A 25,050-nucleotide genomic window follows, 5' to 3' on the forward strand; every position below is an offset into this window, starting at 1 on the left:
TTAAAATTCTAATTTCGTTCTGGTCAAATGACGTGACTAAACTCAGCTGGAAAACTTTAAAACAAAAACTTTAATCTATTTGAATTGTTTCCCAGGACATGGGGCCTACATTCTACACGAATACGTTTGTATTAAGATTTTACACTGCTAAATGAAAAATCATGCGGCAAAAAGTGAACAACTTTAAACTCGATTTTACAGCGATATGATGTCGTTATCACCAAGGTTCCAGTTCAGGTGAAGTCCGTTTACCTCCGCTTTCTTCAGCGTCCACTAAGTCATCCAGTCCTTCCATGGCCGCACGTAACTCGGCTTCAAGATCGAGACTCATGTCCACCCCCTCAGTAAAATCAGGAGTACTAACAATGTCTGGCGACCCTGGGGGATGGGGAGGAGCCACAGCATCGTTATCGCGTGAATCCTCCTCTCCAGTCGTGTTAGCTTCATTAGGAATCTCTTCTTGTTGTTTTTCCGCCTCGTCCTCGTTGTGTGCAGTTTGGTCTCGGGTTATTTCATCGCTCACAGCATCTGCTGTAAGCGGATTTTGTTTGTCAATGATAGCTTCTCCATCAACAGACGAGAAAATAGTATGGCCGTGTAAGTTCTCAACCAATTCAACTACCGGACTTTGTTCAGCTTTTTCTGTTTCTGTCACCTCAAAACCTGATTGTTGATCTTTTTCTTCACTACTTCCAGTTTCGTTGTTTTGGGATTCCTGGCCTATATCAACTTCTTCCTCAACCTCTGACAGGTTAGCGACACCTTCCACTTGGCTTGTCCCATCAACAACACTACAAGAAGCTACACTGCTTTTCTCCTCTACCTCACTGACGGGATCAAGCCTGGATGCACTGGGAACCATTGTGCCTACCAACAGGGCTTCCGGAGACGGGGGAGGAGGGATGGAACCACAAGTATCCCCAGAGGGAGATGATACCTGCGCGACCATTGAAAACCCTTCCTCATCGTCTAGTGTCAATTTAGCAGGTAGTGATGAATCAGACAGAATTTGTTGTACTGGCAGATCTCTGAACTCCCTTGGGGAGCTGATACGGGGAGGGGTACTCTTGGGTCTACGCAGAACACGTCTTGCTAGTGGCTGAACGGTTAAGGATTTGGGCACGCTTTCCGCCGGGGGCTGCCTAAGGGGCTTAGGGGCTCTCCGAGATGGTGTTTCTAAGAACTGAATTGGAGTCCTTGATCGAGGTGGTCTCCAAGCAGGTGCAATGTACGCTGGGAAATCTGTTGACATCTCAGGTTCTTTGACAACATTCAGCTTGCCCATCATTTTTTGACCTGCTATTCGCATTTCTTTTCTTCCATAAAGATCCCCGTGGAATTCAGCCAGAATATCCTGAGGGATGTATGTTTTACTCCCGGGGCTGGGGCTTCGTCCCGTACGTGACGGTACGTCATTCTCAATGATATTTATTATCATTCTGTCTTGTGGCCATTCTTCAGTGTCTTTCCTGGTCAATAATGGTGTGAGACTCGGGTCACGTGACAGAACCTCTTGCGTTAAAAATACTGGTTCCACAGCTATTTCATTCCCCTCCCCCTCAGGGCTGCCTAGAGCCTCACGACTTATCTCTGTTTCGTCTTGATCGTACACACTGCTTAGTGTTTCCCATCTTTTGATGTGACGTGACGTGACAGAAGTGCTATGCTCCCTGGTCTGTGGCGTCCGAGAGTAGTGCCCATATCTCTCTGGACTGATGGGCGTTGGCGCTGGGGCGTGCACTGGAGTTGGAGAATATCTGAGAGTAATGACAACAAGTTAGTGCCACTTGACAGAATTCTGCAAATCTTTATGATTTAATTGATTTTGATTTTCGAGTGGGTTTGTCTGTTTCTGAGGGAATCTGTCATCTTTCAGCCAATCACAATCTTTTAAAAACCAACTGCGTTACTCCATTCTTCCCACACTTCACTTTGTTAATAAAGTTTTGCTGCAGTTCCGACCAAGACACTATGACCTAGGCCATGGTCTCTTGGTTCACTTTTTTCTTTTCTAGTATTCATACAACGAATCTTTTTTATCAAACCAAGAGTCTTTTCGAAATATATACACAGTTAATAGTTCGTATAGAGTGATTATCCGCTTGAGGGAAGTTCTGAAAAGAACTGTTGTCGGTGACTGACGTTTCCACAACCTGAACGGAAGTCATCTTCAGAGTCAAGTGAATAGTGTTTGTCAGTCGATGATGTTATAAATCTGGTCCGTTGAAAATCAGTTTTTATGGTATTGGCTGTAAGACTCGTGTAAAGTTTGTCATCAGTCATTGGTCAGTTTCGATCCGTCTATTGTTAGTCAAATTGGTCGGTTTTAGGTCCGTCTTATTGTTAGTCAAATTAAGTCGGTCTGTTACAAGTCCGTTTGTCGGTTTCGTTTTCGTCGTGGATACACAGTTAAGTGGGCTACCTTACAACAGGGAGCTTACAAAAAGGTTTCGTCATAGCCACAGTAAAATAATTATGCCACGAATTGTTCTACCCACTGAACTTTCTTTGCCTTTTTTCCCACTGAACCTCTCGACCCTTAGTTTTGTTATTTTGAAAGTAAGGATAATAGATTATAACAGAAGCATATCACCTAGTCTAGGTGATATGCTTCTGATTATAATAATGGCTCTAATCAATTGTTTGATTAGCAAGTTCGATTTTCAGGCTTGATCACCGCTTGTTTCCAGTAGTCGCCAATGCTCATGTATAGACTCTTACCTCAATGAAAGATGGCTTACCTCAGTGCTGAAGTCATATGTCCTCTGACGGGCCAGTACTGGTTCATGTGATCGTCACTCGGTGAAACAAGTTCGCTTGCAGCCAAAGTCACATCTAGAGAGCTGCTGACCAGAGCACACAGCTGAGAGTCTTGAGCTGCCACCTCCTCTCTTGGGGTTCCTGTGGGAGTTGGCGTGACTGATACAAGCTCAACAGGTTCCATTGCTACGCCTAAATCCAAGTTACGCGGAATAGAGTTCATACAGTGGTGTGGTTTGGCTTTGGACTGACGGTCTGAAGGAACACCGACTGAAGAAAGAGGCAACAAAACACGTCCTTGCCTTGCTGCTGTCAGTTTATCACTGACTGCTTTAATCATGCTTGACTCCAGTTTTGTGCCTTGGGTGGAGTTACCCAAGATCCTGTCACTACTCTCCTCATCTGTAACTACCTCCTCCACAGGAGGGGTGAAGTGTGAGTTAATATCAATATCAAGCAACATTCGCGAGTTTTCATCAAGTACAGTTTGCTCCAGAGTCGTCGGTATTTGTTCCGATTTATTCAGGTCTTTGCTCATATCAGCTTTCACTTGTTTACCGCCTGGCAGTACCTCAGCTCTTGGACTTGAATGTTGCTTTGGTTGAACTTCTAAACCCAAAGGCAATTCTTGGTCAACTGCCATGCTATTGAAAATAGAGAAAAGAAAAGGTGAGTAAACGTACAACTGCAATCTTTTTTCTAGTGCTATAATTTCCACGCATCTTGTTTACCTAAAACGGACTTGAGGGGAGACTGAGGGGAGAGGGGATGGGGTCATGGCTGTTTTTAGGTCCTGCGGCCAGGTTACAATTGCTGCACAAGCTGAACAATTCACAAAATGAACTTCATAAAATCGAACAGACTTAATACCGAATTTTGTTTGCACTGCAGACTGATTGGCAAATTTATTTTACTCAGTCTTGTTCCTGCCATATAAGTCATACAATACACACAAGAGGACATCCAGTTTGTCAAATTCACCACAGCAAATAACATCACAACAAAACTGACCAATCAGTTTCAACATACCAGACTTCTACCACCACCACATGAAATGCACTTACCACTTTTCAGTCAGTCACAACTCTATATTCATGAACTACTGATACTCCTGGCTTCAAACCATTTACTACAGTATGTTGAATGAGCTATGATGTAGCTTGAAAATTACAGAAAGGCGAACATCATTAATAACTGGATAGCTCTTTACCTTGGCTTGAGATGCTGAAGGATTCCAGCAATAACTGACTTTGGAAAGTCTCCAAAATCTTCCAGCCTACAAAAGAGATAATGTTTTCACAAAATGTATAAACAAAGTTCATTTAATCACATTCCACTGATGTCCTGTGACAGTCAGTGAGTGAGTGTAGTTACTAGAAGAGCCAAAGTTATTAATAATCTTATGGAAACAAAGCTATATAGTAACTGTTTGTTCTCATACCCATATTTGGAGAGGTCCAGGTGCTGAACATGAACTCGGCGATGAGAGCTTGCCCGGCTTGGACTGTAAGGTAGTCCTACAGTAGGAGATCGGCGAGGCTCAGGACGTTTCTGGGAAAAGAGAGTTCAAAATAATCTCAATAGTACAGTCACGTTACTCAACCACAGAGTCAAAAAAGCATTGTAATTGAGTTAAATTTAGGCTGGCTTACAAATAGATCTAGTGGAGGTTGCAGTGGGGAGGGTTGAGGAGGGGGAGAGGGTGGGAGGACGGAAGACTGGTTGGACAGTTGGACAGTTGGTTGGATAACTTCAATTATCAACTACTATTAAACCAGAAATTATTACAATTTGTGTATCAATAATTGTCATTTTTATTATTTAATAAAACTTAAACAAATTATTCACCTTTAAATAGCCAATTACAATGTAGTCTGCCATTAGCTTGTTAGAGCATCCACTTGTTTTAGTGCTGTCACAGGCTAGACTAGCTTTAAGGTAACTGTGAGACTTGACAAGAAGGTGAGACTGGCACTTTTTTCTTTGTGAACCGAGACATAACGATTATTTAAATTTGAGACCGAAAATTCACAGTGTTTTAAATGCAAGCACAAGATGTTCAGACTCTAAGACATTCAGACGGTGTTTGTAAAAACAGACAGATAAATCAGAGACAGCTTTGTGGAAAAAAATTGAGACTGCCAGATGCAGCTTGTTGTTTATAACTGCCAAAAAAAATGAGACTGCGAGACCCATGCAATTTGATGGAAATTTTGCAAGACCCATGGTTTTTGAAGGACCATTTGCCTGCACCCCTGGCTTTGACAAGTTCTTCCAAACTTTCCCTAACTTGACACGAAGAAAGAGGAAATGTACATGTTTTCTATTTCTTTTAGACAACACTAGTATTTATTACACTAGTCTAGTAATAAATAAATATTTTTAGCCTAATATTTTTAGGCAAACGTGTGAGAAAAAAGAAAGGAAAATCAGTCTAGTTTATGAATATTAAATTCAAGCTTAAATGTTATTTGTCTTTGCTTATGCCATCATTACAATTAGTACATCAACAGCTTGTGCTGGTTATGTTTTTCCATAGAGTCATAGAGGTATAGCTCTTAGTGCATGCTTTATTTCAGGGTGTTTTCTAAAACATATTGCAGTTCAATTTCTCACTGGTTTTGTTTTCTCCATGGTAGCTGGGATCATGTCTTCTGTGACATCTTTAAATGCTATTCTATGAGGGTCTTTCCTCCTTGCAATGGACCTGAACATAAACAAGAAACAATTCTTTACTTTAAAGCAAATCATTCTTTAAATAATTAATAACACTAGTGTTAGAGAGTGCTAACCAGCAATCTCTGAATTGCTACTTGTTTATTGATCTAATTACACCAGTTGTCCAAACTATCAGGCTTTACCAGAGGTTTTACACTAAAAAAGGTTATAGCAAAGTTGAAGAAGCTAGTTTGTCAGCAGTTGTACAAATGGGAAGCAACAATGCGTGATGGTAAGTTCTGTTCAGATTGGCCATTTACCATTTACTAAAAAAACCCCAATTTACCAAAAGATACTAAGGATCCAAGATAGCAGTGAAGAATTGCAAATGGTAAGCACATTTTCCACTTGCATATTTCATTTGGAAATTTTGGACTATATGTACCTTTCAAGATGTTCCATTTATTTCAAAAACGTTCTGGTCAGTAAAGCCAAACATGTTCAAGCTCTGGCTCAATCATTGTGTTGAGTTCTTTACGTGCTATTCAGCCAGGAGGTGTAATTTAAAACAGGTGTTGGTAAACTGCATAGTATTAAAGGCATTCATGACCAGTAATTGACTTACAACCCATCCACATAACAGAAACCAGAAATATGTAAAGCGCCAGCAGTGGCCCACTATATGTAGCTGTAAGGAACCCATAACTTTAGATTTACTCCAACCTACACAACTGTCACCTTTTAAGTGATAGATCCTAACTTTTTGACTTTCTTTATTTTTTAACCTTTCAGTTTACATGATAATACTTTAAACACAGAATTTTTTCACATAAATATTATATAATTTTATTCAGCAAGTTCATACTGGTTGTAAACAAAGAAAAAACTCACCCAGTGCTTTTTGCCTTTCTCTTTTTTCTCTGCAATTGTACACATTAACACAGGCAGTTCAATAAAAGGGAAAAAAGGAAAAAGTAATTCATTTATATTGGATGAGGTCTAAGCAAAATATGTGTATCTTGATTTGTTAGTGGTTAGCACATCAAATATCATTTTCCCGAAGCTGAAGACTGATTTGCAAGACACGTACATGTATGTGTAAATCAGACTGTATAGACTGATTTATTATATATTAAATGACTTAAATAATCAATATAAACATAACTGTATTTACTGTGTTATTAGGCATTGTTAACAGTATTTAATTCAATCATAATAGAGGGTGGTAAAGGGGGTATAGATCACGTTTCACGGAAAATAAAGCAGCCCTTTCACAATTCACAAAAAATACAACATTGGCATTTCACGCTTCACGGAAAATAAAAGAGAACATTTTGGAAAATCACAGTTCACAGCGACTATGGAAATCATGATTCATGAGGAAAAAATTAGCCATTTCACATTTCACAGGAAAAAAAAGGGCCGATCATAAGTCACGAAAATACCCTTTACCACCCTCATAATACATATGGCAATTTAGTAGCATCTCTTTTTTTGTTTACTGTAAGCATCTGTACAAGTAAGTTAAAAGAAGTAAATTACCCTGCTGGTTTGACACCATACGAGATATGCTGAAGTAATATACACGTCCTTCCAGTCTTGTAACAGCTCATCATTTTCATACAATTCATGGACACCAACAACTGATGCATTGCCCTTCTCATGGTGAATATCAGTGGCTTCTGAGCCAGCTTGCAATTTCTTCTTCCACAGCATGCGTTTCTGGTAATCTGTTAACACCGTTGGTGAAACAGGAGATGGACGAGGCACACAGACAGTTGGGGTGCATGAAGATGACTGACGCTGACTACTGAAAAATAGAACAAATGTCAAATACAACATATCCTTACACAAGCTGCTGTAAACATGAGGGAGGGCGATTGGAGAGCAGAAAAGGTCTTGACAATGTGTACCCAAGTCACAACTGAGGGTTCTTCAAGTTACTCAACAAGTTAGTCGAGTTACTTAACAAGTATTTAACTGTACATGTACAAAGCAACTATTCCTCTTTCTTTTAAACAAAATTTAAATGGATGATGTCCTTTGTCCATCAGCCTCATAAACAACAGATGACAAGAGTGTACATTACATTGAATGACCCAAATGATGAAAGTGAAAGTTAATGACTTGTGTTGTTTTGGAATTGGTACCTCTAAGGGGTGAAAAAATTTCAAGCCATGCCCACAAAACAGGATCTTGAGTTCTTTTCAAATGGAAGTCCACCCGGGTTTTTTTTTTCCTGCTTTAGATAGCAGCATTGATAATGCTATGATTGATTTAGCTTCATGACAACAAAACAGGGTGTTACATGTAGCAGTTTTTAAATTAACCACTGTGGAATTAACTTGGCTATTATATAATACAAAAGCTTGGAATTTGTACCTAACCTCAGATCAGGCGATAATGAGGGTAATGATGATGACCGGTGATGATATCTGTTTGATTGTGATGTTGTACGGCCATTGATTGGTGCACTGTTCTGTCTGAGGTCTGCCTCCCCAAATGCATCAACAATTTTCAGTGTTGGAAGAGAGCCTGAAATTCAAATAATCAATTAACAACTCTATCCTATTTCAATACTGGAAAAATGTGCTGATTAAATTTGTTTCATCTTTGATTATAATTAATTGAGTCTTGGGTAGGAACAATGGCCAATTTGTTACCGTGGAACTCTTTATAGGGCTGTCCAGGTTTGAGCCTGTGGCATTATATGTTGTGTGTTGATGGAAGTTATACATTTGCGATTTTTAGTAACTAAAAGCACAACAGCAGCTAATTTGATAGAGTCATTAAAATGATCTCACTTGCTCACCTTCGTCACTTTTCCTTCTGCTTTTAGCCAGACTATCGAAGTCTTTTTCTTCTACTGTTTCATTACTGTGAATTCCATTTCTCAGTCTAACAGCATCCTTTACTCTTTGTAAATTTGCTCTCCAACACTCAGGATGCTGGCATAAAGAACCGCACGAACTTTCACTTTTCATTGCCGTGAATTGTGTCAAGCAGATTCTTGGTATGTTGTTAGTAGCCACAGGTTGGAAGGAAAGATTACAATACAGGTAATCTACATCTATTTGCTGGAAAAGCCATAAAAGCCGTGAAACTGCACCAACAACAACTCACAACTAGCCTTTTGCTTACTGGTGACGTCACAAATCTTCCTGGCAACCGCTCGCGGGAGAATCTCACGGGACAAAGAGTTTAGAACGGGTAATCCCGTAATCAGTCGTAGACCCGCCCTTTCGCCCAGACCTTGCGCATAATTCAGAAATAGCTGCGGGAGCTTGTCACGGGAGTCGATGGTGCAGTTTCTCTTTGTACGGAGAATGAAATAACATGGTTCTTGATAATCTTTGAGTTTTTATGGCTCATCATTCTACGTCAACCAGTATGCATGTGAATCCAGTAGCTCAAAGTTATAAACAGAAGGCTGAAGGGGAGGACAAACGGCTCATTGAACCTGGTGAGTTCAACAAAACATGTCGGCCTCCGACACTAATCGATGTTTGATCGCACCCAGCCGCGATCGAGTAAATTTCACCTTCCTTCTTTAGGATAATACTTTTCGTTTTACAGGTAGATAGAATAATTAGGAAAATCAGAACTACATGTAGTTATAGTAAATAGAATAACGTTAGATTGTATGTAAAATTTTGAGCTAATAAGGTAATATTTAACTTTGAAATTAAGCTCAGTTGCTTCCTGGAAAGTATAAACATGCGATCGATCAGGCTTTCGTTTTCATTATTGGCTGCCATTTGTTCTTTGGTCCTAGGTTTAATTAGAGCTGAAGTGCTTTTCCTAAGACGTCTGATTTATAGAACAGCGCAATTTTGTTTGGGAGGCCATTTCAAGAGTTTTCGAGACAAACTTAAATATTTTGGGGAGTTAGTTCAGTGCATTTCTAACAACTAGATTGTGATCTCAAGTTTTCTATCAGGCATACAAATCAAGAGCTTTTAATCTAATAGTTTTGATAGCGTAAATCCACAGGTCACTCGAAGCAAATTATCTGAACCCTCCTAACAGAGACACTTCAAAAGCTGCCAAAGGTTGGAATATACTGTACTTCCCATCTGTTCTCCATGTAATGAGTTATCAAGGTCCCAGTCCCTCTCTAAAGATCTCAAGCAATATCTTGGGTTTTTTACAGGTTTATAGTAGAATTATAAGTTATGTTACTCGGCAAGTGGATCATGTATACTGAAGGCATCCATGCTCTAGTGTTGATCAATACCCCCGCTTGACCCTTGATTGGCATCTAGGATAGGCCTTGGTGGATTGTGCTCCTAAAAGTGGCATATTGTGCTACTAGCAGTGCTCAAAATTTTGCTAAATCATGCCAAAATTATGCCAGAATTCCTAAATTATGCTCCTGATTTCCGAAATTACGCTCACAAAATGACGTATATTCTGTACATATAGGCGCGCAATAACGACACCAAATTATGATGTTTTTCAAATAAACTGTTGTTGTAAATTTGTTTGTGGTTTATGGCAGTTTGTCTCGGCCTTCAGCTGTCCAAATTAGTTGATTGCATCTCTGAACTGTTTGAAAATGCCTTCAACGACTTAACAATCACACTTGTATATACTGACTGAACCAAAAGAATATAGTACTCTCTTGATTTAAACTAACTCAAACTATAGCAAACTATAACATTGAAAGTATCAAGCCACAAAGTAAATCAACTTGTCTTGACAGTTCTGAGTTCTTTCAGCACCAATAATTGCTTGAATAAACATGGATAAGAATAGTATACACAAGTCAACATCAGCGCTTATTGTACTGCAACATTACGCTGGTCTGGAGATAGTCTGCAAGAGCACTCTCCTGCTGATCGCTAAATTTGTCAGAATTCGCCAAAAGAGGCCTAGTAACTAAGCATGTCAGAACAAAGTCAATACGTCAAAGTCAATTAGCGTAGCAAGAACATACTACCTAAATGTAATTTATTTATGCAGAAAGTACAGCATATTTACTAAATTTTATGAATTTATGCTCCAAAAAGTGCTAAAAGTTGCTAATTATGCTGTGGCAGTGCTCGTTTGAGAAATTATGATTTTTGCCCCAATTATGTCAAAAATTACGCTAGCACAATCCGCCGAGGCCTATTGGCATCTCGATTGACACAAAATCATCATCCTGACCGATACTCCCTCAACACTCAATCAACACTCAATGAACATCTCATATGACACCCGTTTGACACTCAATCAACATATGGTTGATATTTGGTCGAGTATCAATGGATTCCTATGCAGCGATCAAAAATTAGTTGACTCTTGACCAACTGTGTCAAGCTGTGAGGTGTCAATGGAGTGTTGATCAAGTATCAATTGAGTGGTGATTCCTATTATTTGGCCTGCACCAGTCTCCTCACTATTTTTTGATTACCTTGCATTAATGGTTCATATGAACTTGGCCAGTTAAGCCTTAGTTTACAAATACAAAGCCAATCAGAATGCAGTCTAGCTCAGGTGAGATGAATGTAATAATGTGAAATGAAAAAAACCAGCTGGGGTGAAAATAAAAAATTGCATTGTGGGAAATTGTCATGTATTTCCTTTGTAACAGTCTATAAGAGTTTGACTATATTTCTTCATTTTTGACAATGGTTAATGACATGAAGGTATGAATCTAGAACAACGAGACATGGCCAGCTTCTATGTCAGCAATGTTTGCACTCAGTTCACAGATCACCAAATTAGGGCTGTCCTGAACTAATTAAGTCAGACATCATCCAAAGGTTAACAGGCTTTCATGTGTTTCGGCAAAAGCAAAAGCAAAAGCTCAGGTGCATTAGAGACAAGTCAGTGAGCAAAGAGAGCCGGTGAAGGGCCTGGCCTGGCATCGGCTTGCTTCATATAAATAATCAATCTTTATTTGCACTCACTCTTGCAAAAGAAAAAATTACAATTTCAATGAAAATATTAACCATAGGGACTAGCAGAGCCAGACAGCCAGTTCACTCGCCAACTTGTCTGTCACAGCTTCATCTTTGCTTGTGCTGTGGCATACTAGAGCCTGCTTGCAAGCTAATCAGGATTTTTCAATAGTTAACAGTTTTCGTGCGACTGCAGAATTGACTGCAACAACCAACTACCATTTAACTGAAGACTAACCCAAGCAAGCAATAGTCAACAATGTTGATACAACAATGTCTCTTTAAGTAACATGTACAGTATAAACAATATACTATTATTATTATTATTGTTATTATTAATACCTATATTCCCACTTCTCTTGTCGTTTTCAGTTGACAAAGAAGTCGATCTCAGTCAGTGAATGGAAAAATAAAAGAAATGTCTTTCTTTTTAATTCTTTTTCATGTTTTGTTTATTTTATTTAAATTTTTGATTTTGTTTCAACCACTGTTGGCCCATGCGCAGCCTTTGTTCCCAGAGTATTCCAGTATTCAAATTGTTAACGTAAATTTTATGACGTAATTCTATAACGTAATCATGAATACAGTGAAAATTCAAATGTACAACCATCAAACATTTGGAACTGAAGATGACATAGGAATATCGAAACATGTTTTGTAAAATGGAAATGTTGTTTCCTTTTTAAAAAATTGCTGTTAGTATGCTGTTTTTACAAACCTTAGAAATGTATGAATGCTATTTTTTAGATACTGTAAGTATTAGTTTCCCCTATTCCCTGCAGCAATCAAGAGAAAACAACTTTTCACTGGTAAATAGAGTACTGGCTGCTGCACACGATTAGCTGCTGCACACAATTAAAGCATGAGACCCACTTTATTAATGTTAGCATCGAACGGATTGCTACATATTGAGCCACAATAAGCTATGAACTGACATGCCTGCTTTCCGTCTGGAAATACCCTTTAAATAGAGGAAACCTGATCCCTCCCAAATGCAGAGTCAGGCACTAAAGACCTTGAGGGAGAAAGGCCACTACACTAAATTAAGACAAAATCCGATAGAAAATCGAGCAATTTCAGGTTTTAGTGGACAAAAATCTGGTACCAGAATAATTTTAAGTATTTTACAGTTATTTTTACATTTTCTGAAAGCTAAATACATAAATAATTGCCTGAAATAACTCCAAAAACAATTTCCCATGGGAATTAGGGAAAATTAATTTCAAATTTCAGTGAACTTGTGCAAACATATGCCAAATTTCATCATCAGTTTCATTTCACCGGTACTTTCAAGTGTTTCATATGAAGTTCAACATTCATTTTCGACGTTTGGTGTTGCTAGAAATGATTTTTTTTTCAGACGATATTTAAAACAGTCGCAGAGAAGTTTGCAATACAATGTAAATGATGTTGGTACCAAGTTTTTGTCCACTAGTTACTCGAACTTCTGGTGGATTCCCCCTTAACTTGTTACATACAGAACAAGTAAACAAAATATAGTCAAAAGCGCAGTTAGGCAGCAACACCAGTCTAGAATGACTCTCCTCAGTAAAATCCCACCGATACATGATCTCTATTCAGATGATCCTATGGCCATGAAATGATCCTATGAACCATGAAAAGGTACATTTCTTGCTATTCGTTGAATCGCAGCAAATAACAAATAGTTTCAGGCTACGAACTATCATTGACTCAGAAACAGTCTTCCATCTGATTAATAATTATTATCGATACACTCCTCCACAAAATTTAAGCCCACCAGCTCTGACCACATTTATTTGTTGTAATTTTATTCCACTTTATTTGAGCTTTCCATATTTATTTTTGTCTTTATATTGTATATTTGATATTGCACTCATGTTAATGGGTGATTTTGCAAGAATCCAATGTTATTAAATGTACACACGGTGTGATAATCATGGCACGTTTATTGCCGCCGAGTGTTTGGTGTTTTAAAAGCTTCTGTTATGTATTTGATGTATTGCGAGTGTTCCGACAAATGCTTATAAATAACTGATAAATTAGAGTAATTACTTGCAAAAAGAAGGAGGCTGTAAGCAGGTGTAGTTTGGAGTCACGTGACATTTGTTTTTCCGGAGAAAGCTACCGCTAAAGTCGCTTATCCTTCATGGAGTTAAATCAGAAGGAAAACGCTACATTTTCTGAACCAAGTAAGTAATCACATCAACTGTATTTAAAGTCTTGCCTTTTACTTCATTTAGTGAAGTAGACACGGGGACAAAAATAATAAAAGCTTCGGCAACTGAAGCTCGTGCAAGAGAATTTTCTTGGTCGAGGGAATTGGGAAATTTTCAACATTAACGTTAACTATACTTTATTTTTTATATTCTGCGAATTCTGTCGTCAAAGTATTCGCTGACCTGACAGTTAGGCAGTGAAGCGTGTTTAATATCATGAGCGTTTTTGTTTTGAAAACAGACACCACCCGGCCGGCCGTCCGTCTGATCGCTATCCTTCTCTTTGTCGACTTTTTGTGCAACGTTCAATATTTTTTTCATGTTAAGGTTCGAACAAATAAAATGCTAAAAAGCACACAAATTTAACATTTTTTCGCGACATATTTTTCTGTTTTGAATGCTGTATGTAAATTACATGAAATCGTCGGAAGTTGCATGGCGCATATGATTTATTTATTTTCTTTTTAGCCTCCTTGCGCATTCACGCTTCTCACCCTTTTGAATTGTTTATGAACGCTATTGTCAAAAAAAAGTGATTCGGTGGAAACCTTGGAGACATCGTAATTTTTATAAAGATGTAACTGTGGGTGTTCAAATGCAAATAATAATTGTGTATTGCTTAAGTACATTATTAGCTAGGTACAGCTCTTAATGCTTTAAGGTTTTCGACAAGCCGTAACATTCATTCGACATTTTTTCGCTTCAGTGTTTAGGTAAGTCGGTCGAAATCTTTAAACTCTCTGTTTTTCTGCGAATATTAGCTTATTTCTTAGTCGCCGAAGGAATTAATTTTAATTTAGTCCTTTAAGTCGCGTACTGATGGCAATGTGGTGTCTGAAGATAGTAACAAATAAAGTGAATGATGAAAGACTTCTGCTTGGTTTTATAATAATACAATTACAGATCGCAAGGAAAATCTTGGAATGGGGTTATGCCTTATGAAAAGTGGCCACCAGTGGCCCAAAAAAATTATGTAAACTACTATGGCAGGTGTTAAGAAAGCATTTAAAAATGAAATCTATTAACCACCTTCTTGCATCAGTGCAGCACAAGTAAAGTTAGCCAGGATGCAGATGTGTTTTCACCAGCAATGAGTGATTAATAATGGTAATAGGACTGAGTGGAGTCCAATTCGGTCTGTAATCATACAAGTGATGAACAAACTTGGACGACCGCGAAGCGAGAGCCTGATTTGTTAATCACGAGTATGATTACAGACTAAATTGGACAACACGATGTCCTGTTACCAATTAATCAAAACTATGACAAAATTCGAGAAACGAACAAACCATCGATTGAGCGCTGAACGATTAAACGTCGTTATAAATGCTGAAAAACACAGCAGTTTACTCAACAAAGTGCACCGTAACAGTGCACGCAAAATGACGTGTACTGTCCAATTACAAGCATGACACGTATATACTGTTCAATTAATGCTCAAATTAGGCTGCTGATAGCCAATCACATTCGAGAATTTTGTTATAGTTTTGATTAATACTATTATTATACATTGAACTCACTATCTCTTTTCTGATTGGCCGAAAATGTACAGTGAATTTTCGAAATCAGCGTCTGTGACATCATTTCTGCAGATTATATAATAATCACATATCAAGGGCATTCAAGGTCACGGGTAATCATGTCAAGTTTGCGTGCTTTGTGTTGCTTGCCGTCAGTGAAGAAGCATTCGCTGTATAATAAAACAATCATTAGATTCGGTTTTTGTGATATCCAGAATAATCAAGGTCTCGGTAAGGGTTTTCAGCCTCAGCCTTCGGCTTCGGTTGATAACCCCTACCTCGACCTTGATTATTCTGGATATCACAAAAACCTCATCCAATAATTGTTTATAAATCTCTCACTGCCAATATAATTATTGCCCAGCCACGGTTGCACAATGATGGTTCTGAAACTTTTGAATTTGCATTTGCATGGAAGTGAAACATTCACCCGGGGGGGTTACTCCCAGAAAAATTGAGTGGGGGTGTGTGGCCTGCTTCCCAAAACCCTTACCCTATTTATGACCAAAATTTGCGATATTCCCTAGCCTATTTATGACCTGACCAAAAATTGGAAACCCTATTTATGACCTGACCCTTAAATCAAATTCCTTTTTCAGACCTACGTTATAATTAGTTCCCTAGTTCAGACCAATGTTAAATTACCGTAAACATAATTTGTAAAGGTCTTTTTTTAATTTTCTTTTCAATAATGATGAAAAAGTGGCTTCTTGTTAAAAACATACCCATATCTAGGCTAGAGTGCAAAATCCATACCCTATTTATGACCAAAATGGCCAAAATCAGCTAAAATCGATACCCTATTTATGACCAAAATGGCTGAAAAACCATACCCTTTGGGGCCACACATACTCACATAGCCCATATGAGGGAGTAACCCCCCTCCCCAGGAACATTCAGTGGGCAAGCAAATAGGATTTGGGGACACTGTTTGACATCATTATGTGTTGTCTGTTTCAGGTGGAGGGAGTGATGAGAATGGTAATACTTGCTTGCATGACTTGTAATTTATTATACATGTCTGACCATGCAATGGTAACCTTTTCTGATGTACAACTGTAGTTAATTAGAAACAGGAAAAGTTTATGTAGACAGGAAAGATTAGTAAATAATTATTAAAACACTAGCCCTGAAAATAGATTTAGTTTAGCCTTGTAGCAATTTGCAGTTGCTTACTGTAAGTATTTTTTTTTTTTTTTGACAGCTGGTACCTTTGAGAGCCGTGGTGTGTGTGACTATGTGCTGACATTTTTCTCATTTTTGGTTTTTCTCTGTACACTGCCTTTATCTCTGTGTTTCTGCATAAAGGTAAGGAAAGGTTGTGCAAAACATGTGAAATGATATTTGTAATTTTAAATGCAATTGTATATTAAGCCCTAAAATAGATTTTGGGACTTTAACAGGATTCAGACGCATTACCTTTGTGCTATGCTAACGTAGAGGCTATGGGTGTATGCTATGTTGAAGCCCTGAATTTTTTTAGGCGGAAGGGGGGGGGGGGAGTTATATGCAATCACTAAAAAATAAAACAATTGTGATTACTACTGCAATGGTCACATCTTCATTCCATTTGCATTTCTGCAGTTCACATCATTCATTAGATAAAATTGTACAAATTCGAATAATTTATAAATAAGTGTCTCTAGAGAATAGATTTTTCTTATTTACGAATAAATTTTAGGAGTTTTATAAATATATTTACTTTTTATTATTTTTTATGGCCTGGCAGGGATATAAAACCAGGAGTAGGTATAAATATCTTAGCAGTTCATACTTTATTTGGCGTGGAAGTGCTGTACCTTAGATTGTTTCCTCTAAATGTGATTTTAAAAAATAACAGATTGTTCAGGAGTATGAGAGAGCAGTGATCTTCCGTCTTGGCCGGTTGTTACCTGGGGGAGCAAAAGGACCAGGTAAAATATCAGCATGGTGCTAAATACAATCAACCTGATTATCTACTCTCAAGTTATCCCTATTTTGTTAGAAATTTGTAGAAGAAAATTTTACAGACTGTAATTCTAGGTGTATAAGAAATAGCATGCAATGATTCTACCAGATGTAACTAACAGCATCTGGTCTGGTCTTTTTTTTCCCTATGCAAGCACTTTTTTAGTTCAGCATCATGTCACAGCGACTTGTCACCTGGTTTACATGTGTCCCAACCTTAAATTATTTTTTCTCAAAAAGCCCTTTCAAGAAATCCACTTCCTTGATGTTGGAAAAGAAGTTCTTCTAATGGTAAAATGGGCCTTGCCGCTTTTTGTTTAAGAGTATATGTCCCCACAAGCAACAGATAGATCATTTTGTGACCTTTACAGCACTTGATGAACCTTGAATGTGTACGTCTTCGGCACCTTATGGTAAAGATTGCTCTATCTATCAACGTTTGATAAGGCTTATAGTTTGTTTTTAGAACAAAAATCTACACACAGTCGAACCTGTATATAACGGTCCTGTATTAAGTGGCCACCTTCTATTACACGGCCAGTTTTTAAAGTCCCGATTTTTTGCTCATACAAATGCTGTATTAGAAGCCAGCTCTATTAAGTGGCCGTGACCACCCTGTAGCAGTCCTATGTTTGCTTGTTTTTGTTATTTTTTTACCTGTGTTAAGCGGCTACCCTGAACGTAGCAACTATGAAATTGAACATAACAACTATGAAATGATGGAATGAGATATTTTGTTGTGAACTGAAAGTCATAGAAATATAGTACTGTATACGGTGGGGGAGTAGAGAACAATTTATTGCACAGTACTTTTACGTAATGTTACATATTTTGGCACTGAACCTTGTTTAAAGTACTGATCCCCTGAAAAAGTATTGATTGTCCTATTGTTAACTTGCATAAAGTGTTTTTGTATGATACGCCATTTAAATTGACATTAGACCAGTCTGAGTGAGTATTTTTAGTGATCCTGTATTAAGCAGCCATCTGTATTAAGCTGTCAGTTCCTCAACTCCCGATGGTGGCCGTTATATACAGGTCCCACTGTAGTACATTCTGATTTAATTTATATTTGATAACCAATTAAAAATGGCTAACTTCAAGTGTTGTTTTTCTTTAGGGATGTTTTTCATTTTGCCCTGTATTGACTCCTATCAGAAAGTAGATTTGAGAGTGGTATCATTTGATGTACCACCACAAGAGGTACAATTTACAAGCTTGTTATGTATAGCCAGAAAAAGATTCAGGACAAAATAATGACCGAGGCAATGGTCGTGAAAATATTATGACTAAGGCAATGTCCATGGTTAAATTCTCCTCGTACAGTGGGCGACAAAAGTAGTTGAGACACTTAGAAAATGACGCTTTTTGAGATTTAAGCACTTACTCTATTTTATTTACATCTAGTGTTAATTCTCTGATATCTCCAGCCCCCCAATTCAATGTTGTGTTGGCACTGTGGTTGTGTAGTCTAAGAAATAGAAAAATCAACATTGTTCGGAGGGGGAAGGGGGGAAATGTTTCCAAGATGCTCGAAAATTGAATTTTACTGCCAAGTGTCTCAACACGTTTATCGCCCATTGTATGTATTTACATGTAAGATGTTAATGATGACTATAAACAAACAGAAAAAAATGACTGAGGCAAGTGCCTCAGTTTGCCTGTTACTAGCTACAGCCCTGACTATGACTACTGGAGAGATTACAGATTGGCATGTTGCATTTAACCTACTATGAAACAAAAGTAAAACTATTAAACTAAATTGTTTTAATAAGAGAAAACTGAAGGTCCGCCATTATTTGACCACATGAGATACAAGCAAAAGCTGCATATACCAAAGGGAGTATACTTGGTAGTTTATGTAATCCCAAGTTGTAATTAGGAAAGTTAAATACAAATGAAAACTGCAGTTGATCTTTCTTCTTCTTCTCAAATTTAGAGAGGAAATTAAATGATAGGCCTGATAAATTAGACTATGAGCTCAAGTTTTCTTTGTAGTAATAGTCAACAAGGTGAACCGAAGTTGACTATCACTCATAGAAAACAAAGAAGAGTACTCTACGTACTGTTTTGGTCAACACTTTAAAGGACTACAGAGCAAACCTTACAATTATTTTTGTTTGTTTTTAAGCCCCAAATTAAGAATAATGTTCAGTTTCAAGAGCAGTGTGTGTGCCATCGTTGTCTATCACAAATAGAACATAACAAGAGAACCACTCAGATTCACAGATTTCCAATAGAACACAGCTGAGTGGCTACCAAATAGTGTTATAGCTTTCCAACCTTTTGGCAGTCACTTACATGTGACCCGAACTGGAGAGTGAAATAAGTGAGTAAGAGCCTGGTCCTAATTTTTCTCAGGTGTTGACAAAGGACAGCGTGACAGTTGCAGTAGATGCTGTGGTGTATTTCAGAATATACAATGCCACTATGTCAATCACTAATGTAGAGAATGCCAATCGTTCCACACGTCTGCTGGCCCAGACCACATTGCGAAATGTGCTGGGAACCAAGAACTTGAGTGAGATCTTGGGTGAAAGAGAAAGCATCAGTGATACTATGCAGGTAAATACTACTGCTATTTAATTAGTTAAAAGAACAATACATTACATGTATTTCATCTTTGAGTGATAGTATTCTTTGGTATTGGTAGAAAGGCCTAACATACTTTATTTGTGTTCAATTTCAAACAGACCTCTCTGGATGAGGCCACTGATCCCTGGGGTGTCAAAGTGGAGCGTGTCGAAGTGTATGTACATCATGTTTCATTTTTAGGTTCTACTGACATTATTTTGTCATTAATTTGGTTTACCTAAAACAAGCTTGTGCACCAGCTTGTTTTACTATTTCCAGTCAAGTTGTTACGCAAAGTGTCTTGGCTGGTCCTGTCCTGGTCACAGGCAAATTACTGCAAGTTTCTGTTTCCAATTCCCAGGATTTTCTATTTTTTCAATTGTGCATTGTTTGCTTGATATGTACAGGAAGGATGTGCGTCTTCCTCAACAGCTCCAGAGAGCCATGGCAGCTGAAGCTGAAGCCTCTCGTGAAGCTCGTGCTAAGGTATAACTAATAGGTTTTTCTCTACAGTGTTGTTGAGTGGTTGGTAAACAATCCTCTCATTAAAAACATAGTATTTAATTTTTATCTTCAGCTGAATTTCAGCTCAATGTCAAAACTTTACTGTCATTTTAGGTCATTGCTGCTGAGGGTGAGATGAATGCCTCTCGTGCACTGAAGGAAGCTGCTGAGATCATTTCTGAGTCTCCTTCTGCTCTCCAGCTGCGATACCTTCAGACCCTGACAACCATCTCTGCTGAGAAGAATTCCACTATCATTTTCCCACTTCCTGTCAACTTTTTGTCCAGACTTCTTCCAAGTGAGAACAAATGACTAGATGAACAGAAGAAAGACATAGCCACTGAGTCACCTTTGACTGAAGTTAGTGTTCTTTGAACACTTATTTTTAGTTATAATAACACTTAAATTAAAGTGTTCAGTTTAAACCAAAAATGTTACGACAAAGAATTCTAGGTGATGCACACTTTAAGTAGCTAAATATGATTAGTCTTACCTAGTCAGGGTAGATGTCAAAGTGTGAATTTTCAAAGATTAGCTTTCTTTTCAAAGATACAGGATATAACAACCAGCGTGGTTAGTTGTTTACTGTAAGTTCTTTACCACACCCAGTAGTCTCAAGGGACATTTGCATGGTAATTTAATTCAGTTCTCACATAGTGTGCATTCTGTGATTGTTAAGTTCTGTGTGCCTTCTTTTACAGAGAGGCCTGATCGTGAACACGACCTTAAATGTGTTTCTTTCTCCAGAGGAAGAGATAATGATATTGCAAAAGATATCCTGTCAACCTTACTTTCTTGGTTTATACCATGATTATGGATCCTCATTTTTTTTTTTCCTATTGATTTATAATCAACATGAAATTAACTGGAAAAATCTTGATACCGATACATCTTATAGTGTGGATCTTGAAGCGTTTGCTCTTGTTGCAGATCATGAAAAAGTAAGGAAAACAGATATTATTTACTATAACAATTTTGGGTGTTTGCTTTGGTGTTTCATGGAACTTGTGCCAAATCAGCAATATTGTTCACCTGTCTGCAAACAATTAAAAGCTGCATGTACAGAGGAGTTAGGAGAATGGACCAGAATGAGTATTAAAAGTTTCCATCTGCAATTGTTTTTGCAAACTAGAATGTACTATGTGAGATAAGCATTTTCTGTTTTTACTGTGCAAAGAAAAGAAAAATTTATAAGGCCAAGTTCAGACGCCGTACTTCACATGAGCCGAATCGAATGCTAATGAGGGAGAACAAAGGATTTTTCTCATTTGCATTCGATTCGGCTCATGTGAAGTACAGCGTCTGAACTTGGCCTAAGAGTTAGGAGTTCCTTAAAATAGTTTTGTAAATTGAGAGGTTATAATCAGGAGAACGTTTGTACAATATGGCTGTGTTTTTACTTCGTTTCGTTTATTGCTTAAAAATATATTAACTAACTTCAGACTTGTAGAACTGCGAGGTCTATATAAAAATCACCACAAACCTTCTTTATATAACATTAGGTGGCAACAGAAAACAGATCAGTAGATGTGCGGTGAACATATTTTACTTAAATTTTACTTTAACTGTCATATCTGATAAAATCTATTGCACAGGTAAACTGGTGATCAGTACATTGGTGTCCTGAATTTTTGATTTTTAAGAAAATAGGGGTAAACCCACTTTTGAATAAAGATTAGTCACAGATGGTATGAAACGTTGAGGAATATATTTGTGAGGGAAATGATTGAATAGAAATTGGATTTTAACTGACAGGATAAATTACAGCCATTTTGTTTTGCTTTCTGCTTATTAGCGAAAGATAAGTGTTTCAGATGATTAATTTAAAATCATAGGATAGAGCTGGCCTCGTGTTGAAAGTCAAGGTCAATTCTTTTCTGATGTATCAAAATATATATGACCAACTCTGGATTTATGGACTTCTTTCAGGGCCAGTATATAACACTTGAGCGAAATAAAAAGTGACGTAATCAAAGGTAAATGTAAATAAAGGCCAGCTGCCAGTGTGCAAAGACTTGTGCTGAGAATGATCATACCTACTGTACTAAATAAAACAAATAAAACTACAGACCAAGTTTGGAACAGCTAAGAAGCATGATGTTGCAGCAGTAATCACTGCTAATGTAAATTGCATGTCTGTCCCGCAGCCCTATGTGGCCAGTCCCACCATCTTCTACCGGGATACTAATACGTTACAAAAGAATTTGGAATTTATCCTGAAATAAAAATATAACTAGTTGTCGGACTATAGTTAGTCTAACCGTCGCAAAGTTTTATTTCCACTATTGGCTTACGGGGAGAACTCTCAAGTGTAAAGGTCGGGGATGCTCGTCGACATTTCGCTGTAAATGGATCACCTAAAAGCGTTGTCATGAAACTCCTGCAAGCCCAAGAGATTCCTTGACGGCTGAAAATGGTGGCGTTTCGTCCTGAACACCCCTAGTGAGACCAAAATCCATGAGTTAAGCATCCGTCAATTCCAGCAGAAATATTGTTTTTCCCCGGGGACAATCACTTGACCGAATTAGGGTAATAGCAGTGACTGATCTAGGGGAGGAGCCCCCTTATATTGGATAAAAATAAGGAAAAGTCACAGAAGGAAGAGAAGCAGAACAAAACCGGCCCCCCGCTTAGCTCAAGGTCTGGATCATATCCGCCACTGAATAGTCACTTGAACAAATGAGGTCACGGTAAATTACCCAATCTCACCTTTTTGGTGCCCTTCGGTGGCATTACCGGCGTATCAGGTTCAAGTGGTCTGGCCATGGGTATTCAAGGGATGCCAGCATGAAAAAGTGGAAATAAATCTACGGTAAGTCTTTTGTATAAAGTTCTCAATCGTTTGGTTCCTAGTTATCGTGGAGATTTCTTCTCTAGCAAGAAAAATACTACGCATTATAATCTCAGGGGTTCCTTTACTTCGCTGCAGTTGCCGCAACCCAAATCTGAATTTCTAAAGAAAAGAGTTTGTTATAGTGGAGCAAACTCTAAGTCGCTTTTCGCTTCACCCTGTAACTCAAAAACCGTTGCCACATTAATGCGAACACTTTTTAATATCTCAGCCGCATTAGCATCAGAAATTAGTTTAAGTAATTATTGTCTTAGAGTTAGTGCTAGTAATTGGTAATATATAATATCGTAAATAATTTTAGATAGTGTTAATCTTATTATAGCCGTTCGCCCCAAGTGAAAATCAGCTTGCTTGCTTTTCTTGTTGACGGGGCAAGCTTATATATTTTGTAACGTTTCGCTAATTACACTGGAGTATGTTCACTATGTATGGTTCGTGTTAACTGTAGAAGTATTTTAGGCGTGAATCCCTAAGGGGCTAGTAGGCTATTTAAGAATTTGTAAGTTATGCAAGAGCCACTCGAAGGCATCTCTTTCAACTTTGCTGTTATGTCGCCGGATACTGAACGAGCGAGCGTTCCCGCTTCGATCGCGCAATCCTTCACTGAGGGAGATCTTTTTCATGAGACTGCTTCACGAACATTGTTTCCTCGTCTTTTGGACGTTAAGTTTGATCAGAAGTTCGCTGCATTTAAACGCGGTCTCGACGAGAAACAAGCTGCCACTCAGTCTCAACTGTAGAGGCTAAAAACGGTATCCAAGGCTTCGAGTTCTTTTAACTCAAGTACAACACGAGTTCAGCAACTCTCTGCTGGATGCAACAGACGGGACCAGCAAGACCATCTCAAAAGGAAACCTTTCAGCAGTCAAGTTATTTCGTTCCGCGGACAAGAACCCCGCTGTTTGGGCAGCAGTGCAAGTACGAATCGACGAACTCGCCGAAGATTCAGAGGAAGAGAAAAAGCTCTGATCAGCCGAAATGCGAACGCTAGCTAAGATCCGGGAGAAAAAGCGGAAAAATGCGTCTAGCTGGCCAACTCTACAGCTACCCGCTCTACATCCAGTGAAGCTCCATCCACTCATGGCCTGTCCACTGGCAATTATTTTTCTTCTAATCAGCCTTTTTGTTTTTTTCGCATGCAGTCCTTTCGTGGACGTCAGCCTCAACTAGCAGACAAGTGTTTCAGATGCGGCCAAAGAAGCCACTGAGCAAATCCATCTTCCTGCCCAAGCCGTTTTAGAGGAGCCGCTGCAGCCCCTCCAAGCAGTAAAAATACATACTTATGGCAAATACCAAGCTGCATTGAAGAGAATGGGATAAGATGAGTATATAATTTTTTCAATTTAATCAAATGATTGGGAGACCCGGTTGAACTTATTGATAATTTTGTTGAACCATGTGATTCAAGGTTTTTCGGAAGTGTTGTAAAGACAATTTACTCTAAGGGGCTGAAAAATTTCCTTAGCTGTTCATTCATCGTTCGCGTAAATTTTGGTTATGTCAATTGTGTCCATTACTTTTAACTTTGTCATGGCAACCGCAAACTTCGTATAGGTTTGGACAAAAATCAACTTTTTCGACATACTTCTGTATTTTTTTTTCCAGCTTTGTTCATCATTTTGCTGAATTTCACTAAATTGTACATTTCATAAGCATTCTGGCTTCATAAGCATTCTAGATTATTTTTTGACTTTTTAAGAAAATAGTATTATCCAAGATGGTGGGTCAAATGACGTCATGCGACGTCAAAACCAAAAAATATGTCATTATTTTATAGAGCAAGCTCAGGGCTTCCTGTACCTAAATAGAACGAAAACCCAAGGAGAGGGTTTCATCCCCCTTGTGCCACGATGGGGGTGTTAGTCCGAGGGTTAACAATTGTACTAGCCCTGATGACTGAATGAATGAATAAAAGACTGATTATCAGGACAGAACGCATTATATTTAAGTTAAAGGCAACCTTATGGTTAATGTAGATTTTTTAAATCATATAGGTGCTTCTTGCTTTATTCGCGATACTATTTTTGATGGGTATTAGATTCTCTTTATTTACATTCCACCCTCAGCTCAGTTTTCTAATAATCACTCAGCCATCCAGTCCAGTATAGTGATTTGTCGAGCAGGCTATTTCTGATCTTCTAGCCATAGGT

The 25,050-nt window shown here is 38.2% G+C and overlaps 2 protein-coding genes across 5 annotated transcripts; one reads left to right on the plus strand and one right to left on the minus strand.

Annotated features, from left to right (window-relative positions):
- Positions 1-50: 50 nt before the first annotated feature.
- LOC145485009 (uncharacterized) lies at positions 51-8,542 on the minus strand. 2 transcript variants are annotated; one of them, XM_081463656.1, is made up of 9 exons: positions 8,231-8,542; positions 7,806-7,953; positions 6,961-7,225; positions 6,310-6,338; positions 5,377-5,467; positions 4,202-4,311; positions 3,971-4,036; positions 2,742-3,404; positions 51-1,757 (listed from the first exon to the last, which is right to left on the minus strand). In XM_081463656.1, exons 1-9 carry the CDS (start codon positions 8,400-8,402, stop codon positions 218-220), a joined length of 3,084 nt encoding a protein of 1,027 aa, XP_081319782.1. In that variant the 5' UTR covers positions 8,403-8,542; the 3' UTR covers positions 51-217. The 2 variants fall into 2 exon arrangements, with proteins under 2 accessions (XP_081319782.1, XP_081319772.1); XM_081463646.1 differs by having other exon boundaries at positions 6,961-7,228.
- A 147-nt stretch (positions 8,543-8,689) lies between these two features.
- On the plus strand, positions 8,690-23,066 carry LOC145485026 (mechanosensory protein 2-like). 3 transcript variants are annotated; one of them, XM_081463682.1, is made up of 9 exons: positions 8,895-13,477; positions 15,985-16,005; positions 16,229-16,332; positions 16,865-16,937; positions 18,092-18,174; positions 19,333-19,536; positions 19,665-19,720; positions 19,953-20,031; positions 20,164-23,066. In XM_081463682.1, exons 1-9 carry the CDS (start codon positions 13,435-13,437, stop codon positions 20,359-20,361), a joined length of 861 nt encoding a protein of 286 aa, XP_081319808.1. In that variant the 5' UTR covers positions 8,895-13,434; the 3' UTR covers positions 20,362-23,066. The 3 variants fall into 3 exon arrangements, with proteins under 3 accessions (XP_081319802.1, XP_081319808.1, XP_081319814.1); XM_081463676.1 differs by lacking the exons at positions 8,895-13,477; positions 15,985-16,005 and adding an exon at positions 8,690-8,881; XM_081463688.1 differs by lacking the exon at positions 15,985-16,005.
- Positions 23,067-25,050: the final 1,984 nt, after the last annotated feature.

This window comes from Orbicella franksi, chromosome 1 (genome assembly GCF_964199315.1).
Source record: "Orbicella franksi chromosome 1, jaOrbFran1.1, whole genome shotgun sequence".
NCBI lineage: Eukaryota > Metazoa > Cnidaria > Anthozoa > Scleractinia > Merulinidae > Orbicella > Orbicella franksi.

Coding starts and splice junctions, on each gene's coding strand:
- LOC145485009 (XM_081463646.1), bottom strand. CDS start 8,402: ATGAAAAGTGAAAGTTCGTGCGGTTCTTTATGCCAGCATCCTGAGTGT. Junction 4,312..5,376: donor CCATGGAGAAAACAAAACCA/GTGAGAAATTGA, acceptor CTCTTTTCCCAG/AAACGTCCTGAGCCTCGCCG. Junction 4,037..4,201: donor CTGGACCTCTCCAAATATGG/GTATGAGAACAA, acceptor TCTCTTTTGTAG/GCTGGAAGATTTTGGAGACT.
- LOC145485026 (XM_081463676.1), top strand. CDS start 8,782: ATGGCTCATCATTCTACGTCAACCAGTATGCATGTGAATCCAGTAGCT. Junction 19,537..19,664: donor GCATCAGTGATACTATGCAG/GTAAATACTACT, acceptor AATTTCAAACAG/ACCTCTCTGGATGAGGCCAC. Junction 19,721..19,952: donor AAAGTGGAGCGTGTCGAAGT/GTATGTACATCA, acceptor TGATATGTACAG/GAAGGATGTGCGTCTTCCTC.